The sequence below is a fragment of the Oryza glaberrima genome, chromosome 2, assembly GCF_000147395.1.
Source record: "Oryza glaberrima chromosome 2, OglaRS2, whole genome shotgun sequence".
Classification (NCBI taxonomy): domain Eukaryota; kingdom Viridiplantae; phylum Streptophyta; class Magnoliopsida; order Poales; family Poaceae; genus Oryza; species Oryza glaberrima.
In genome coordinates, this window is record NC_068327.1 from 32,317,717 (window position 1) to 32,337,444 (window position 19,728).

General features: G+C 46.7%; 1 protein-coding gene across 1 annotated transcript; it reads left to right on the forward strand.

Moving 5' to 3' along the window:
• Positions 1–13,949: 13,949 nt before the first annotated feature.
• Positions 13,950–17,878, forward strand: LOC127762383 (probable alpha,alpha-trehalose-phosphate synthase [UDP-forming] 9). Its single transcript, XM_052286884.1, has 3 exons — positions 13,950–16,214; positions 16,573–16,846; positions 17,247–17,878. Exons 1-3 carry the CDS (start codon positions 14,269–14,271, stop codon positions 17,568–17,570), a joined length of 2,544 nt encoding a protein of 847 aa, XP_052142844.1. The 5' UTR covers positions 13,950–14,268; the 3' UTR covers positions 17,571–17,878.
• The last annotated feature ends 1,850 nt before the right edge of the window (positions 17,879–19,728 follow it).

The following is a 19,728-nucleotide window of genomic DNA, read 5'->3' on the forward strand; positions in this document are numbered from 1 at the left end:
CGCGTGTTCCCTGCTACAACAGCTTCATCTGTACCCTCAATTACATCAGCAGCCATGGTGACATCGGTTCCTTTCAACGAGACCAAGAAGGCTGAGACTGACATGGACAAGGCGGTGGAGAACTTAGACAAGACCATTCAAGACCTGTGCACCAAGATCGATCGGATGCTGGAGGCATTTCGCCACACCAAGGTGGATTTATCCTTGAGCAAGGATTCCACTAGAGATGTGGCAGCGTTGAGCGCCAACACTGATCCAACTTCCATCACATTGGAGGTCAGTACAGAGGCCGGCTCAACTAACCATGTTGACACAGCCAAGCTTGGCATGGGAACAACCATCGAGTGTTCAATGAAGTGTGAGAACCAGTTGGCTGATGATGATGGTGGCAAAGACATGGCCAAGGAGGAGTGGATGGAGCTCATGGAAGTGGATACCAAGTTCACCACTATGTATTTATGCTTCAGAGATCCATTGTTAATCATCAATGCAATTCCTCCCAGGAACTGGAGTTGGTGCTTGAGCCGTGACTACTTTGGAGTTGTCGGCCTCTCTTTCGTTTAATTGAAATTGGAAGTACTCTATGGTTGCTTTGACCGGAGCTCAGAATACACAGCTAGCCCTCCACCAGTACCACCTTGGAGAGCAGCAATTCCATGGAACAAAGCTGAGATGACCTCAGGTTCTCGGCCTTTACCATGGCCTGATCCACAGCTTTGTCAAGGTAGCGGAGGCGTGGTGGTAAAGCTCTTACAACCCTGGCCGCCACTTATTCAAACAAGTGTTCAAGCTGAAATTGAAACACTGAATTTATATGGTGAGTCTCATCAAGTCTACTTGAACTACAGCGTTGCCCAATTCATGAGTAGAACAATTTATTCCACTGAGGGCTTGCTGCAAAATTTGATTGTTGGATGGTGTATTTGGTATGAGATATGTCTCTCTGGTGCCTTTAGGAAGGCCTATCAGCACACACATCATTCAACCTATGGTTGGGCATATGGGGATCATGAATTGTTCTTGCTGCTGATGCTGATTTCCCATCTATCACCCGATGCATGGTGTGATTGTTTGTTCAGTGGAGCTAATGTTGATGGTAATTGCACTTGCAAGTCACATGAGAGACTTACCCATCGCCATGCTCGGTTCTACACTATTCCAATTTCATTTCAGGTTCAAAGTAACAACAATGATGTACTAGATGATACTTCTTGGACTCAATTCGGATCAAACAATGGTGAGGCATTTAGGGTTTCAACAAGAAAGTTGGTCAAGTTGCAACCTTGGCCTCCTCCTTCGCAATGGAGGAGTGAGGTATTCAGTTTGTGTGCAGCAGGAGGGCAAGGGCTCAATTTTTCTTGGAAGTGTATATCTGAAGGGAAACTAATGTTATGGACAAATGTGAAAGTTATTAGAAGAGAATATACAAACAAGGTGTTATGGCTGTCAGTTGCCAATTCTAGGGATTTAATATGGGCAGTGCTACAACAGTTGCTATGTACATTTGAGCTTATTCTTCAATGGAATCAACATGGCCAGACACATGAGCTATTGTTACAAAGGGAGCAGCTGAAACTTGGTGCAGTCCATCTCAGTTTGGAAGCTAGCACTTTCAGTAAGAATTCTCGTGGAATAGAACTGGTTAAATGTTCAGAGAGATGCCTCATTTGTTTAGTTTGTGAGGACAGCATAGTCTTGCACACATGGGCCTATCGAGCGGTTAAATTAGTTGCTGCAAGATTGGTTGGTGATCAAGGTAAAACCATACAATTTTTAGCAATTTGGGAGTTTGCAAACAAAGAAGTAGCTCTCATTCAGACAAATAAGCATATGCATGTTTCTCAGCCCACTGATCTCAATATTTGCATGTTACATCTGGGCTCTCATGGAGTATATGCTGATAGTAGTGGTGAAGAAGGCGTGAAGGCTTGGTGGTTGAGGCAGCAAAAGCATGGTAGAGAGTGTGGTTGTAATGCTCAGGTTTTATGTATGCTGGATAAGTGGATTCAACAGTGGGCAGGGTCTACATCAGATGGTTCGAAGGTCATCAAACAATTGTTCTGGGATTCTGCCCAACAAGACATTTCCCTGCAGGTACCCTGGGATCTTGGGGGCATTAATCTGGCGAGTCAGTTGCATCGGCTTGGGGACAAGCCGATTCTTAACGGGGGAAGAATGTCATGTACATGGCCTGCTTAGAAGGCTAGACAAGTGGGCTGGCTTTGGGCCCATTCGGCTAGGGAGAAGGAGACTAGAAAAGAGGCAAAGCAGCCAGCAGCCAGGGTCATCGATGAATCAATTACCAGAACGCCTCAAACGATAGCTTCTTTCTCCTTGCTGCTGCTTCCCCTCTCAATTCCTACTCACTAGTCCCAATCTCCTGCTTCCTCTTGTCTGATCTCTCTTCTCAGACTATACCTCTCTTTCTCCTCAATTTTGTATCCCTAAACATTTATATTCTTGAGTGCATTGCAATATATCGGTGGCATTTATGTGAGAGATTTGGTGTGATTGTGTTGGTTGGTGACAAATTGCCGTGGTAATTTAAGGTCGGAGTTAGTTATCGGTTGCTACTGTTTTGGTTTGCCTTGGATTCGTGCATATTGATAGCAGCAGGAACGCATGTTTAACCCCAAACTATGCACGACACAAGACACGCATGCAGTGTCCTCTCTCTGCTTCCTTTTGTCCCTGGTCCTCACCTAGCTTGTGTGACCAAACTACAAGCTGGAGTAGCTAGCTATTGCGTGCAGTCCAGTTACTCCGTTTCATTGGTCGATGCTAAATCTAGTTATATATCTAGATGAAGAAATTAGTACAGTACCCAATATAATATACAATGCAATTATGCAAGGAGCCGTACGATCTCCTCCCAATTATTTCTGCACGACATGGAAAGACCAATTAGACCATGCAAGGAGAGCCTGCATCCCAGCACCTGTCTCCCAAGCATCCTGCATACACACACACACCCCTATTTTGTTCGAGCAAACTCGATTATTGGTTTGACCTGATTTAATTTATTCGATAAAGTCATGCCAAAACGAGCCGATATTAACGGAGACCACAGGAGCTGACCAATATATACGGGTACACTTACAAATGACCTGTTGACTTTGTGAATGCATAGCATTCTCAGGGGCAGAATGGTCATGACCCAGATCAGCAACGAAAGGTAGTAGTGGTGCCAACAACTACTACCAAGTCTACAATGGTAGTAGTGCATACGTGTGTGCCAGTAATTTAATATTGTTATGGATTAGGCACAGAAATGTGCTGGTAGTTGCCTCTGGAGCAAGATTTGCAGATATGAATTAAAGTAGATTTACTCCTACGTTCCAACAACTTCATTTCTTCGGTTATTTTCTTAATGGACTTCTAATTCGGTACGGCCTCGCGCGTGCAATATATAATTCGCAATTAGTTCGCCACAAAACGGGAAGAGATAAGATCGCCATCAACAAACCGAAGCCCTATACCCCGGATAACATGGCGTATTCTGTGCAAAAAAGTACCCATGTATCGATGGCATTGGTGGCCTGAAACATGCTGAGCCGGAATGCTGCCAAACATTCCTGGAGTAAAGGATTTGAACATGCTAATCAAGTATAGGATGGTCCAATGAATCCGTACTGTTTTTATACCATAACCTACTCTTTGATCTGATCCACAACGACGACGTCGCCGAAATGAAAAGGGAATTGATCCTGATCGAACTGTCTAAGCAATTGCCAACCGAAATTCGCCAGGGTCAAACCCATACAATCACGGCAAAGATCTCGCGATGGATTGAAGAAGATCTGCAGAGAAAGCAAAAGCAACACCTGTACCCACTGCCCTCATCCTGTCATCCCAGCAGCAGCTGCCGCACTATAGCCACAGCATCATTATCCCCAATGTGAGTATGTCGCTAGCTAGCTAATCCCCCTTTTAGCCTTTGCGATAATAGCAGTAGTACAGACGATCGAGTAGCATACGATATTCTTATCTCCGATCGTTGGATGCGACCAATCATTCGACATCTCGACCACCGGGCGATACTACGGCTACGTCATGTTCCTTTCGTGTGCAGTGTAGTGTACTCACTCGCGAGTCGCGACTCGTGTAGTCGTGTGTAGTGGTTGTGTTGTGGTCGAACGACATGAGTGAAAAAACGGCGAGTACGACGACGTCGCCGTTGCTGGCCAAGTGGCCATGCAATGCAACCAGTGTACGCACTGCGACGAAATCCATCGCGAGCAATGCGACGAGTTGACCGGAACGCAAGCGGATTACCGGGCAGTGTCGGCGCGGAGATGTCGGGAGAACGAGGGCCCCGATCGGTCGAAAATTTCAAGCATTCCGGCGCAGAAAAGCGCGCGCGCGGCGCGTCCCGCGAGTCAAAGACTTGGGCGCGGCGCGGCGCGGCTGCCTGGCCACGGCGCGACATGGCACGGCGCTGCAATGGCATGGAGTCCAAGGCAAGAATCGCATACGCGCCGTGCGCTGTCGCCGAGCCGAGGCGCACACATGGCAGCGCAGCGCAGCGCATGCATGGTGGTCGAGTCGAGTGCGCTGGTCTTTTTCTCGAGCGAAATGATCGCATCGCACACAGCAGCAGCAGCAGAAATCGCACGATATATTTCTGACGAGCATTGTTGCGTGGTGGTGTCGTTGGACGACACCTCACCTTCTAGCACGTCTGGAAATAGCTCCGAGTCATCAGCCTTTCAGGTGAGACATGGAGTGCCATCCTTTTTAAGCAATCTGGTACAGTTGGGAAGGGGCCCCAAGAGATCTATCGTGATCGTAGTACCACCATCCGTCCAAGTGTCCATCTGATGAAATCTACTTCGTACTCTTTTTTTGGAGAGGATAAAAGTGGTGATGGTGAGGAGATAGTAGTTTTCTGAGTTGCTCGTCAACATCATACATCATCCTCACCAAAAAAATCATGGAAGCGATTACACTTGGGACCCCAGAGACCCACACGATTTTTTTCGATCCCCCCGGTAGGCCGGTACGTACGGCTCGCATGCACGAGGATGCCGATCGATCGAATCACCGCACCTTATTACACATGCTAAACCCCGTAATTAGCTCGCATTCCCGTTCGAGTTTAGCAACGGATCGAGATCGACGAGCGCGACGCGGGCGACAGCGAGAGGCTGCCTGCTCCGACGAGACGCGTCGACGAATCGCGCGCATACGACGCGTACGTTTTGGTTGACTCCGGCGGTGGTGATTTTCACTGGTGTGCCCCGATCCCGCGGCGTGCAGCACACGATGTTGATCTGTGCGGCGCGCGCCTGGCTGTTTCCCGGTACGAGCACACGACTAGCAGCGTGAAAACGTCGGAATTTCTCGTGTGAAAATTGCTAAAAGATAGGTCAAATGAAAAGGGCCACATAGACACAGCATATGACAGCTTCAGCATTACAGCAATTTGCAGTTTTCCGATCTGAGTGCGGGCGCAGCATAGGATTAACCTAAACAAACTAAGTACCATAATGCTAGCTCCAGCTGCAGTAACCTTATCCGGATAACAATTACTCCTACCTGCTACTACTGCTACTGCTAGCGTAGTGGTAATCCCTTCTTTAATTATCGATTTCTTAATGAATTGGCCGCGTGGAGGACCATCTCTTTAATGATCTACCAGTCCGTCAAAGATTTGGTTGGTTTATTATATCCTAAAACACTGCCTTCACGTTCTTGATAGCGCCGGGTCCACCCTTATAATACTGTTCGCGCATTATATTATTTATCTCTTTCCCATACCTAATTCCATCACCAGGACCAGATGCAGGATCAGTACGTACTAATATATGGTTTTTTTTTCGCGCGAAAAGTCACTGTGCACATTGATTTGATTATGTTATCCCGTCCGAGGATTTGCCCTTTTTGCAGATCGCGTGCTTTACTTTCTGATCAAGACTTGGAACAACACCTCACCTTCTTAGTACATTCTAACCTCACCTTCTTGGAACAGCACAGCAGCAGTAGTCTAGCAGCAACTAGTAGCTGGGCAAAAAAAAGAAGAAGATAATACTACTAAGTTAGCACTATTACTTTATTAGGCTGTATTCTTTTACGTGGGTTGGAACTATGACCCTATTTAGATGGAACTAAAACTTTTTGTCCTTATCACATAAGATATTTAGGCACTAATGATAAATATTAAATGTAGACTATTAATAAAACATATCCATAATCTTGGACTAATTCGCGAGACGAATCTGTTGAGCCTAATTAATTCATGATTAGCATATGTGATGTTACAGTAAATATTCTTTAATAATGGATTAATTAGGCTTAAATAATTTGTCTCGCGAATTAGCTTTCATATATGTAATTAGTTTTGTAAGTAGACTATATTTAATACTCTAAATTAGTGTATAAATATAGAGACTAAAGTTAAGTCCCTGAATCCAAACACCACCTAATCCTTCGTGCAGAAAAAAAGAACGTTAAATTAGTACACAATTAATTAAATATCAGCTAAAATACTTAAAAGATTAAGTTCTAAGTTAAAAATACTAAGTATGGGTGTGTTTAGTTCACACTAAAATTAAAAGTTTGGTTGAAATTAGAATGAGGTGATGGAAAAGTTGAAAGTTTGTGTATAGGACAGTTTTGATGTGATGAAAAAGTTGAAAGTTTGAAGAAAAAGTTTGAAACTAAACAAGGCATATAAAAAAAATAGTGATCTCTTATGCTAACATTAACAAGCTAAAAGATTACCTTGGTTTCACTTATTACGACTATATATTAAAAAACGATGTAAGCATATCCGAGTAACGAACTTTAATTTTCATTTCTAAACCCGTATACTTAACTAAACTTAACTAAGTATAGAAAATGTGACGATGATCACTAAACTAACGAAGCTATTACGGGTATGGGTTAACGATGTCGTTGTTGATTCCACAAGTTGGTAGCAAATCCGTACGGGCGGCCACTGGAGTTATAAATGGAGGCATGGCCCACTGGAGTACAACTACTCTATAGCTGTAGCAAAAGCCATGTTGCGAGTGGGGGCCAGGGGCACGCACCCGGTTGGCTTATGCGGCACGAAATACGGGCCGGGGGGAGAGAGGATAATGTGGCGGCGCCCCACAATCTTGCACTGTGCCTGCCCTGCCGTCCCTCCATTCTTTTCTTCTCGTACTCCTTTTGCTGGGGCCCACCGTTCCCCCGGCCGTGCTACGCTATTGGATAGGATCAACGCGTGGCTACTGTCCGTGATCCATTCATGGCCCACATTTATAATTAATGTTCCCATTTTAACTGTTTCCATCCCTGGCTAACAAGCCCTAAATAACTATTCCAGTTAATTACTTTCTCGATTCTAAAATATAAGAACATACAACCGAATAAAACATTTAGGGTGTGTTCGAGAGAGAGGATTGAAAAGATTGCGAAGATACGCAAAACGAGGTGAGCCATTAGCTTATAATTAATTGAGTATTAACTATTTTAAACTTCAAAAATAGATTAATATGATTTTTTAAAGCAACTTTTCTATAGAAAATTTTTGCAAAAAACACATCGTTTAGTAGTTTGAAAAGTGTGCGCGCGGAAAACGAGTGACAATCTCCCCTATCTCCAATAAACGAACGCAGCCAGCCTTATAGTACTACGAGTTTGAACAGACCACTTTTGTACTCGGCGATGAGGCGACGGATCCGGTGGTGCCGAGGCACGCGCACGACGGATCTAGCTCTAGCGGTCGGCGAAGGCAGCGTAGCGGTGGCGGACTTTGATGGGGAGGCGGCGGTTCTGTGGGAAGGGAGGGAGCACTGGCAGCGGCGGCGCACGGTGAGGCAGGTGACGGTGGCTGGCGGAGGACCGGAGGGAGGAGTGGTGGCGACGCCATCACGCGACGCGCGTTGGGAGGTCGGCGGTGGCGCCATCGCAGTGGCATGCATATGGAGGTCGGCAGTGGTGCACCGCTTCGGCGGCGCCGCCATCGCGCGGCGCCGGCGCACGGCTTCGGGGGCAGCGGCGTGCAGAGGGAGGTCGGCGCCACCGTGCGGTGCGTGTAGGGACGTCCGCGCGCGCGCTGTCGTGCGGTAGAGCGGTGGCGGCATGCAAAGGGTGGTCCACAACGGCACCCAGCATCAACCTCCGAGCTCTAGCTACTGTCTATTAAATTTGTCAAATTGATTTAGATTTGTTAAAAGGTCCAAATATATGTATATTTTGATATAACAGTATCAAATAAGTAAGGGTAAAATGGACTATTGGCCCCTTATTTAACCGTGTTAACCCGCCTTAACGGAACATGGTCAAATAGTTCATTCCATTTTGAAAAACAGGTCCAAGTAAGTAAACTAAAAAAAAGTAGGGTCAAATTGATAATTATGCTTTAAAACAGGGTCAAATAAACAATTATCCCTTTATAGATCTACGAATTTAGACATACCACTTTTATACTCTTGTGTAGACTAAAATGTATTTATAGATGTAAGTTTCTTTTAATAACTGAGTAAACACACCACTTTTGTGCTCACGCACACATACACGCGCAGGTGATTATACGTTGAATGCCTAGCTTCACATAGATAGAGTTCCTCCATAAAAGAAAATCATCTTAATTAGAAATGAGACATAAAACAATAAATTTGGATTGTCCTCCATTAAGTTATATTCTTTTATTAAAGAGAGTAGACTTCATTACTGGCTGCACCCATGTGTGCGAATAGTATTAATCTTATTTCATGTTGAGTGCTTATCCTAACTCGTCTCTTTAAAACATCAATTTTTATTGGAGCAATTTTATTCACATAAATAAGCCTGTTCAGCAGATGGGCAGCTGTATTTGCGTCGCGTGTGTGCGATACCGTATCGCCGATACTGTTGCTAGCAGCCGAACAGGCCAATACCTCATTCATACCTTATATTACCGCGTTTTCGTTTTCAACAGTTTCGAAGGTAAGGCCTTGTTTAGTTTTAAACTTTTTCTTCAAACTTTTAACTTTTTCATCACATCAAAACTTTTCTACACATATAAACTTTCAACTTTTTCATCACATCGTTTCAATTTCAACCAAACTTCTAATTTTGGCGTGAACTAAACACACCCTAAGGGTGAAACGAAATGAGAGGAGTAGGAGTACTCGTAACAAAAAAAGAAATATTTTTGAAATTTAAATTTAGCTACACTTTTTAGAAGCCAGCGACGAGTCAAAAAAACGAAAAAAAGACTGACCCAGGTGGTGGAACCGACCGACGTGGACAGAGCGGCAAGTGAGCCAGATGGATGGACTGACCCGCCGGAGCGGCACGTGCCGGGGACCGGGAGTCACCATCCACGCGTCAGTCCCCCCCGCAATCCCCTTCACGTCAACCCTCGCTGCCGACCGTGACGTGTCGACCATACGAGGTTGGAGGAGACCCAAGTTCCCACTGCAACCGCGGCTCCGCCTCGCGACACCCACGTGTACGCCCATAACTCAGCCACGTTCGCTACGACTGTACTGTATCCGGTAGTAGTACGTGTACGCCACACACAAGTGCAACGCAGAGGGAAAAATATCATCTCGAGTGGGCATGTGTTTGACTACGTGGTGACTGTGTCTGCGTCTGCACGCGATGCTTCGGCGTGGCGGGGCAACCGGTGGGGGACGGGCCAGTCGCCAGTGTCGCTTCGGCCGTTCGCTCACCCGTGACTGCAGTAAAAAGGGCCAGCTGCCGTCGTCAGCGACATGCGACATGGAGATGGTTCGAAATCGTAACGATCTGTTGTGCCTCACGGGCAGTAGAAGCGCGCCTCCGTTTATTTGGGGGGTTTGACTGTTGGTAGTGGTTTTAATTAATGCTTTTAAAGAGCTTGGCTGGCTACGTTGACGGCTAATCTGTTTTGTTGCTGTCTTACACATAATCCGTACCGATCTAGTTGTAGGAGTTGCACAACTGCACAAGTTAGAGCTACAACTACTACAAAACACCCTATATAAAAGAAAATCGTATTCTTCTGATCTTCTGCTAATCCGTCTGCGTCCTCCCTGGATCTGCATGACGAGAACGGTAGTGCGCCATGTGAGATTAGATTGGATCAGGATCAGGATCAGATCAGATAATGTTTGGTTGGTAGTACTAGTATGTTAGGCGCTGGGCGATATTTGCGTTCCCGACATGCCACGGGCATATACTACCACAGATGCTCGGCTGCGGTTGGTATGGATACACGTTTGAACGTTGCTGGGGCCTCAATTCAAAGCCGCCGGTTGGCGACGGCGGCGAGGCGCCGGGAGCTCTCAGCTTTGGCAAGGTCGGCAAGGCGCCGCCGCCTGGGCCCTGCAGTGCTGGCTGCCCACGTGAGCTTCCACGTTACGTGGCAGATTTTGGTTGGGGCTTAAGCCTGGACGCCACGGCACCGGGGCAGTCTATCGGCTTATCCTGTCGTGGCTGGCCGCCACGTGCCGGTCCTACGGTGTGTGCTGGCCTTACAGCTGTGGAGCTGAGCCGGCAACGCGGTCACAGCTCTTCGCACGTCTCTGTGTTATTTCTCACGGGGTCTACAGCTGGTCAGGATTACTGTCCCCAAAGGTAAACCTAACTTTAACCTAACGAGCTTTGTTTAGTTCATTGGTAAAACCAACGATACGAACTTTTGCAGGAAAGAGAATGAAGGTAGCGGAGTAGGAGTATTTGGTTCGAAGCTTTTGTCGCTAGGTAGCTGAATGGAATGGGAAAAGTTTAATTTCTATGGATTACTTTTATACTATATTGTAGATGCTCTTACACCAAATAGATTGAACATGTTTCACTAAATATATCGAAAATGTTTTAGTCTTTTAAAAAACTGAAACATACATGAAACATAACCAATTCATCCCATAAAATATTTTGCTACAACGTATGAAACAATGGTTTCCAAAAAATTAGACGATGTTTCACCCTATATAAAAATAATGTTTCAGCAAATAGCGAAAGAATGTTTTAATTCTTAAAAAAAGTGAAACACGGTCAGATCGCTAGATGCAACAATTTGGTTCAACGTATACAACAAACGATTTGAATTCATTGCAGCACTTAAACCCCATGTACATCAGCAACCCACGTGTCCATCAAGATGACATTATTAAACAATATCAAAATCCACTGCAACATTTGATCCATAACAAAATAAAATATCACGATTACACTAGTTAAAACATTGTTGATGGAATAAAAAATAAAACAGATCCCTCTTAATAGGGTGTTTCCGTTACATCGGGGCAACTGTTGTAACACTGTGGTGGGGACACGTGGTGGGCGCGGGCGCCTGATTTTTTTTGGCGCGCATCGAACGCTCGACGCAAAGGATTTTCCTCCAACTTAGTGTAGTTTTTCAGAAAAGAAATTTTCGGAGTTAGTATGATAGCAGATAAATATTTGGTTTATTGTCCTGTCGTAATTTGATATGGTTAATTAGCTTATAGTGAAAATTTTAATAATATTTGGTATAATATCATATTCAATCGGTGGCTCTATCTCGATTTCCAACCGTTGCATGTGTTAGTTTTCTTTAAACACGTTTTATATGGTGCACATACATTCCGCTACTAAAAACATTTTTTCCATCCTGCTAAAACCGATTTCTGCATGTGGACACGCGGCCCAAATGCACCAAAAGGTATGTAAAAATCGTTTTTTTTTCATGCAACCAGCACAACCTGAAAATCCGTTTTCCGCATGTGGACACTTAAGCCGACCGCATGCGAAAAAGAAAAAATTGAAGAAAAATGTTCCGAAAATCCTGTCGTCGTCGCAGCCGCTGTCCTCCTCATCCTCCCGTCGCCACCAACGTGGTCGACTTCGCCCTACCGTCAACAGATCCACGCGGGGAGGGGAGAGGGCGCTGGATCCGATCGAGGAAGGGCCACAGTTGGATTTGAGCACGGCAGAGCCGCGCGCTCGTCGTTATCGCTCCTCACCTCCTCTATCGGGTGGGGAAAGGCTGTCCCACGCGCGCCAACTGTAGGGGAATGGCGTCGCCTACCGCTGCTCCTTGCCGCTCCTCTCTCGAGCGGGGGAAGGTCGTCCCCCGTGCTCCTCACCATGCCTCACCGCTCCTCGCCAGCTCGGGAGGAGAGAAGCGAGAAATGAGAGAGGATTTTGAGACATATAGTAGTTTGAGATAAAGATGAGTAACGAGGGGGTGAGAGAGAAGTAGAGATAAGAATGACTTGAAAAAAATTTAAAGTGCTTAGAGGGAAAGAAGGGATATATCAGACTTGTGGACTTTAAGAGTTCCATATGTGAAAATATGTTTATTTTTATATGCGGCCACCTAAGAGGCATCGCCTAAAAAATTAAATTTTTGCATGCGAGAAGCCATACGTGAAATTGAATGTTTGACTTTTGGAGACGCGCCATATTACAGTCTGTTTGTCTCTCGTATAAAAAATCGTTTTTTAAGTTGTGATTGGATTGTAGAGTTCCTTCTAAGTTTGCGAGTACGATAAGTGAAATGGTGGGTATTTTTTAAAAAAAAATAAAAGAGAGGATACGGAATCTTCGTTTTGTACATGTTTATTGCATTGATAGATTTAATGGAATTGTTAGCATCAACTTCTTTCCGTATAAGATAAGGAAGACGCACAATATTCACATGTTCTTAAACATTTTTCTTAATAGTTTTTTAACATAAGGTGTGGCAACAATTTTGGTATGTATTGTTGCTTGGAATATTGGATTGTCATGGTGGTTAAGAATCTCTTAGCTGTGCGCGCGCTATATGTGTTTATTTTTAATCTTATGTAAAAAAGTTATGATGTTGTTTTATAAATTAAATTACGGTTAGTTAACAATATTATCTAGTATTATCTATGCTACGCGTATGACAAGAATATACTTCAATTTAATTTATACTCGCCTATACAGACAACATATATGACAGATGCTAAAAGATTGCAAGATTTTGATTCTGAAATTTTGTTGAATGTGATTTGGAGCCTGCCACGCCGAATAACATATTGTTTTTTCATCATAACACATTCTTTTGGCGTTAGCAACCAGGAGTAATTTCAACACCAACAATAATGATATGGTCATGAAAGTCCAATTTAAAACACATGCAACAGAACAGTGATAATCTGTACCATTATAAAAGGAAGTTCGTTTACGACTTTTCATTTTCACATAAACATCATGACAAACAACACCACCATATTACTATCACCCACGTAATTCACGTTCCGATGCAGCAGATCAAAATATCTTGTGAAATAGGAAATCCCTAGTGGTTTGCTAGTCATGTGTGCATGACTTTACTTATCAGGATTCAAATCCTGCTATCCACAGATATTACTTTATCCATCTCATTTTAAGTACAATTATAGTTTTCTGTACCCAATTTTAATTAACTGTTTTATTTAAAAAATATAACACGCATAAAATACCATTATGTTTTATTATCTAATAATAATAAAAATACTAATTATAAATTTTCTTAAAATAAGTTGAATGATTAAAGTTGGACATGAAAACACGTGGTTGCAATTAAAATTGGAAGGAGGGAGTATGCATTTGTAGATAGGTTTCAACATGATTTTATCAAGAACAGATATATGTCTCTTATAGTGTACGTACGTATACGTCTGCCGTAAGATTAAAAGAATAATGGGAAAAACTATTTGGAAAAACCGTGCACAAGTAATGGCTCTCCAGTACTCCTCCCCATCTGTCCCACCTGCCAACAGCCCCGGCGTTATCCACCCCCACCGTCCGTCTCCCACTCCGTCTCCCACCCGCACCCAAAGGTGTCTCCCGTTCGGTGAGAATACGTCTGCAGCGCGCACCACGCGACGTATCCCTCCCGTAAGCGCCTCCGCGATCCCCGACGCCGCGAGGCACGAGAAGATTTCAAGATAAAACCCGGCCGTTACACGAGAGTGAGAGGGGCAGCCCCGTCATTTCCTCCCCCCACTTTCCGTGCAAAGATTGGATGGATAAGCACACCCCACCACCTCCACCTCCACCTCCACCTCCTCCTTCCCCTTCCATCTTCCTCCTCTCAACTCTGTAGACTCTGCTGCTGCGATATATATCTATCCCGTTCCCACCCCGCGATCTTCCGTTCGATTTTCTTCCACCGTATTTATAGCTCGTCCTCTCTTCTCTCCCACCCTCGTCCGTTCTTATCCACCTCCACGCCCATCACGCTTGCGGCCGTTTCCATCCTTCCGCTTCATCGGAGTAGTTCGCCGCCGGGTTGGGTTTTCTTCTTCTCTTGATGCGACGTGGAGGCGGCGAGTTGTTCGTCGGGTGCACGAACCGGTGATTTTTTTTGTTTTGGCGATGCCTTCGCTCTCCTGCCACAACCTCCTCGACCTCGTTGCCGCGGCGGACGACGCGGCGCCGTCGCCCGCGTCGCTGCGCCTCCCGCGCGTCATGTCGGCGGCGTCGCCGGCCTCGCCCACGTCGCCGTCCACGCCGGCCCCCGCGCGGAGGGTGGTCGTGTCGCACCGCCTCCCGCTCCGCGCCGCGGCCGACGCGGCGTCGCCGTTCGGGTTCTCCTTCACGGTTGACTCGGACGCCGTCGCGTACCAGCTCCGCTCGGGGCTGCCCCCCGGCGCGCCCGTCCTCCACATCGGCACGCTCCCGCCGCCCGCAACCGAGGCGGCCTCCGACGAGCTCTGCAACTACTTGCTGGCGAACTTCTCTTGCCTGCCGGTGTACTTGCCCGCCGATCTCCACCGCCGATTCTACCATGGATTCTGCAAGCACTACCTGTGGCCTCTCCTCCATTACCTTCTGCCGCTCACGCCGTCGTCGCTGGGCGGGTTGCCGTTCGACCGCGCGCTCTACCATTCTTTCCTCTCGGCGAACCGGGCCTTCGCCGACCGCCTCACCGAGGTGCTCAGCCCCGACGACGACCTCGTCTGGATCCACGATTACCACCTCCTTGCCCTCCCCACCTTCCTCCGCAAGCGATTCCCGCGCGCCAAGGTCGGTTTCTTCCTCCACTCGCCGTTCCCCTCCTCGGAGATCTTCCGCACCATTCCCGTCAGGGAGGACCTCCTCCGCGCCCTCCTCAACGCCGACCTCGTCGGCTTCCACACCTTCGACTACGCGCGCCACTTCCTCTCCGCCTGCTCGCGGCTGCTCGGCCTGGATTACCAGTCCAAGCGCGGCTACATCGGCATCGAGTACTATGGTCGCACCGTCACGGTCAAGATTCTGCCCGTCGGGATCGACATGGGCCAGCTGAGGTCGGTGGTGTCGGCGCCGGAGACGGGGGACCTGGTGCGGCGGCTCACCGAGTCGTACAAGGGGCGGCGCCTGATGGTCGGCGTCGACGACGTCGACCTGTTCAAGGGAATCGGGCTCAAGTTCCTGGCGATGGAGCAGCTGCTGGTGGAGCACCCGGAGCTGCGCGGCCGCGCGGTGCTCGTGCAGATCGCGAACCCGGCGCGCAGCGAGGGGCGCGACATCCAGGAGGTTCAGGGAGAAGCCAGGGCGATCAGTGCCCGCGTCAATGCGCGGTTCGGCACGCCGGGGTACACCCCGATCGTGCTGATCGACCGCGGTGTGTCGGTGCACGAGAAGGCGGCGTACTACGCGGCGGCCGAGTGCTGCGTGGTGAGCGCCGTGCGGGACGGCCTCAACCGGATACCCTACATCTACACGGTGTGCCGGCAGGAGAGCACTGGCCTGGATGATGCGGCCAAGCGCAGCGTCATTGTGCTGTCGGAGTTCGTCGGGTGCTCCCCGTCGCTCAGCGGCGCAATCCGGGTCAACCCATGGAGTGTGGAGTCTATGGCAGAGGCCATGAATGCAGCCCTGAGGATGCCTGAGCCAGAGCAGCGGCTGCGACATGAGAAGCACTACAAGTATGTGAGCACCCATGATGTTGCCTACTGGGCGAAATCTTTCGACCAGGACCTGCAGCGAGCTTGCAAGGATCATTTCTCGCGGCGGCATTGGGGTATTGGGTTTGGGATGAGTTTCAAGGTGGTGGCACTTGGCCCGAATTTCAGGCGGCTGTCTGTCGATCACATTGTGCCGTCATACCGGAAGTCTGATAATCGCTTAATTCTCTTGGACTATGATGGCACAGTGATGCCAGAGGGTTCAATTGATAAGGCACCGAGCAATGAGGTCATCTCTGTATTGAATCGTCTGTGCGAGGACCCCAAGAACAGAGTGTTCATCGTGAGCGGTAGAGGGAAGGATGAACTTGGCAGGTGGTTTGCGCCTTGTGAGAAGCTGGGGATTGCTGCAGAGCATGGTTACTTCACAAGGTAGTAATCTCTTATCTTCCATTCTCCTTGTTGGTACGAAGTTGCTTTGCTTGCATATTAGTAGTGTTTTAGATTTGGATTAAATCTGTAGGATGATATAAATCATGAAACAGTACATCAACCAGTACATTTATCGAATAACATGAAGCAAAATATTGAGTTCATAAACATATCTAGATGCAGCTGTGATGTCCATTGTACTAGGATAATCTTGAGGAGGCTTTTGATTTATGCCATTAAGCTAAACATAGGTTTTAGCGTATTTATCTAGTGTCATTTTCAGTTACAAGACAGGTAGAGGAGCGTTTGAATTTGTTCTGGGAAATTTGTGATTTTTACTAATCTATGGATACCACAGGTGGAGCAGGGACTCAGCTTGGGAGACCTGCGGGTTGGCCGTGGACTTTGATTGGAAGAAGACTGCAGAACCAGTGATGAGGCTTTACAAGGAGGCAACAGATGGTTCAACCATCGAAGACAAGGAAAGCGCGTTAGTTTGGCACCACGATGAGGCAGATCCAGATTTTGGTTCATGCCAGGCAAAGGAACTGCTTGACCACCTCGAAAATGTTCTTGCAAATGAACCAGTCGTTGTTAAGAGGGGCCAGCATATCGTCGAAGTAAATCCACAGGTAAGCGCCTGCCATCTTCCTTCCTTCCTCTAGTTGTTTGACAGTATATGTTTGATTAGTTCTGGTTGTAGACTTGTATGCACAACATGTTGATCAACTAGATGTCGCTGTCAAACTAAAGGCAACGGATAAGGATTGCTCTAATCCAATCCAGTCTTCATCCACCACATACTTGGGGACAATCTATATCTGCTCGACAAATAGGATATGAATCAGCATGGACCATGTCCCGTGTGGACTGGAAAATTCGCGAAAAGAGTCCCCGGTCTTTTTAATATTTATCCCTGTTAGGAACCAACTCAATCTCAATCTCGCCACCCAAACCACCAACCTCGAAATTTCTGTAGTGATAACATACTAAAATCATCTCTCATGACAAATTATCTTTCATGTCATGCAGGGCATCAGCAAAGGTGTGGTTGTGGACAACCTCTTGTCATCCATGGTGAGCCGAGGGAAGGCGCCCGATTTCGTGCTGTGCATTGGGGACGACCGGTCGGACGAGGACATGTTCGAGAGCATCGTTTGCCCGTCGAACAGCAGCGTCAAGCTCCCGGCGAGCAGCGAGGTGTTCGCCTGCACGGTCGGCAAGAAGCCGAGCATGGCCAAGTACTACCTCGACGACACGGTCGACGTGATCAAGATGCTGCAGGGTCTCGCCAATGCGCCATCGCAGCGGCCAAGGCAAGTGCAGCTGCGGGTCTCGTTCGAAGGCTCACTGTGACGGAGACAGGGATTATTCTGCACAGTATAAAAACCAAGGAGGAAATTCCAATAACAAATGGAAAAGATGATGATGATTCAGTTCGTGTGGTTTAGGGGTTAGCTGCAGAAGTTACAGGATAAACAGGTTTTTTTTTGTTTTTTTTTCTTCTTTTTCTTTCAACATTTTCAGCCTTCTTCCATGCTTGTATATGCCCCGTATGATAAAAATATGCGAGAAGGTTTCAGCCACCTTGTATATGTAGTTGACGATGACGATGAAATCAGAACCAAAAAAAAAAAAAAAAGGAAAAAATGATTCTTTCTTCATGTTGTCTCTTGCTTGCTTCCCTTCTCCGTCCAGTGGCCGTCTCGTTCGGGCATTTTGGCCATGCTTTTCACCTTTGCTGCATTATTACAGACCGATATGGATGCCCAAACGCCGGATAGCGCCAGTGTCGCAGACCTTGGTCCTCCTTATCCGGCTACGTCTCCACTCTCCTCTTGCCGGCGCCTGACGCTGACCGGAGGATCGCCGCCGATATTGGCAGCAGCAGCAGCACATTCCTCTCCTGATCCGAATGCTGTGGAAACGTTGAATTTCCTTTTTTTTTTTCCTTTAATTGCAACACATTCCTCATCCAAATGCTGTGAAAACGACGCTGGGAATTCTTCCTTTTCCCCCTTCCGAATTGCTGCACATTGCTAATCCAAATGATGTGAAAACGTTGATTTCTTTTTTTCTTTCAGAGTTCTGTACCAAGACGGGAGCCTCGCCAGCTGCCAAGTTGTAGTTCAATGGACGCAGACATCTCCTACGAGGGATTGGGAGATTTAAAAAAAAAAGGCACTAAAGTAAGGCCTTTTTTTGCCATGATTATGGCGGGAACGATTTTCTCTCGGAACAACAGGTTCCTGATGTTAGTAGGCACAGTTGATGTGGTACACGAGAGGCTGTGGAGGACAACGCTGATGATAAAAAGGACAGACGATCCATCATTTCATCTCACCGGCAAGAGACTTTTGGCCGAAATAATTCAGATGTCCGGCTGACCCGCCACACTCTGTCGGCAACCGTGGATGTTCATCTATCTTTAATCTCCTCATGTCGCTGATGAACAGGAGTAAGCAACTAGCAGCCGGATTAGGAGAGAATTCTATGGCCTAATGAAGTTGCTAGGAGTAGGAGTTTACCCAGAAACCTGAACCAAGTCATTGCTGTTCTTTTTTTTTTGTTTGTTTTTCCAATGGATCAAAGACTGATGAAACTTCTGTGATCGCCCATATTAGCAGCTGTGGTCGAAATGACAAGCTGCTTTGACCCGGCTGGCCTAAGAGGGTAGCACGAATCTTCTTTCCTAGTGATAGCTAGCTAGCTTTGGGCAGGCTTCTACCAATACTGAAGTCAACAAAGGTAGCCAAGGATAAGGAGACGATATGCATGAAAACCTCCAGCTTTCTTATTCTTTTCGCTACTACCCAATCTTGATATGGAGGTATATGGACACATGGCTTGCCATAACGCTACTAACCAATTAAACTCTCTTACTACCTAGGATGCCATCTCAGGTTAAATTACTTTAGGTCAGGTCACTGTACTAGCATCGATCCGGCTTGTGTCCATTCTGCATTTCAGCATGTGGAGCAGTCTCATCGTTTGATTACAGCTGATTAGCCGTTGAACGAACCAAAACCGAAACTAAATTACGGGTAAAGCTCTTATTTATGCTTTCTTAACAACTTAATAATCAATACTGAAAAACAAACTATGATTGAAAGAAATCAAAATTAAGTCCAAAACTAAGTTCATGGGTGTGGCCTACCATGAACGGTGTTTGATTTTCATGGGTGTGGCCTACCATGCAAGACTGTGACATCAAAGGTAACAGATGGCGTAGGGCGACCGCGAGGAGAGGATCGGATGCATGACGACGCGCCGATGGCTTGTCTGTCTGGACTGTGTGCCATCTGCTCTCCTCCTGGCCAGGTTCAGAGAAATGATACTACAGTGCTAGTAGTTTTTGGTAGGGCTCAGCTACATGGATCTGATCGTGCCATGAATGGCATCTCGTGCTTTTGCTGTAGCTAGGCAGAAATGCTTGACCCGAGTTAGGGCATGAGTTCTCAAAAAAAAAAAATTAGGGCATGTTCTTTTCTCATTAAGATTTAGATTTTTCCTC

Coding starts and splice junctions, on each gene's coding strand:
- LOC127762383 (XM_052286884.1), top strand. CDS start 14,269: ATGCCTTCGCTCTCCTGCCACAACCTCCTCGACCTCGTTGCCGCGGCG. Junction 16,215..16,572: donor GAGCATGGTTACTTCACAAG/GTAGTAATCTCT, acceptor TGGATACCACAG/GTGGAGCAGGGACTCAGCTT. Junction 16,847..17,246: donor TCGTCGAAGTAAATCCACAG/GTAAGCGCCTGC, acceptor CATGTCATGCAG/GGCATCAGCAAAGGTGTGGT.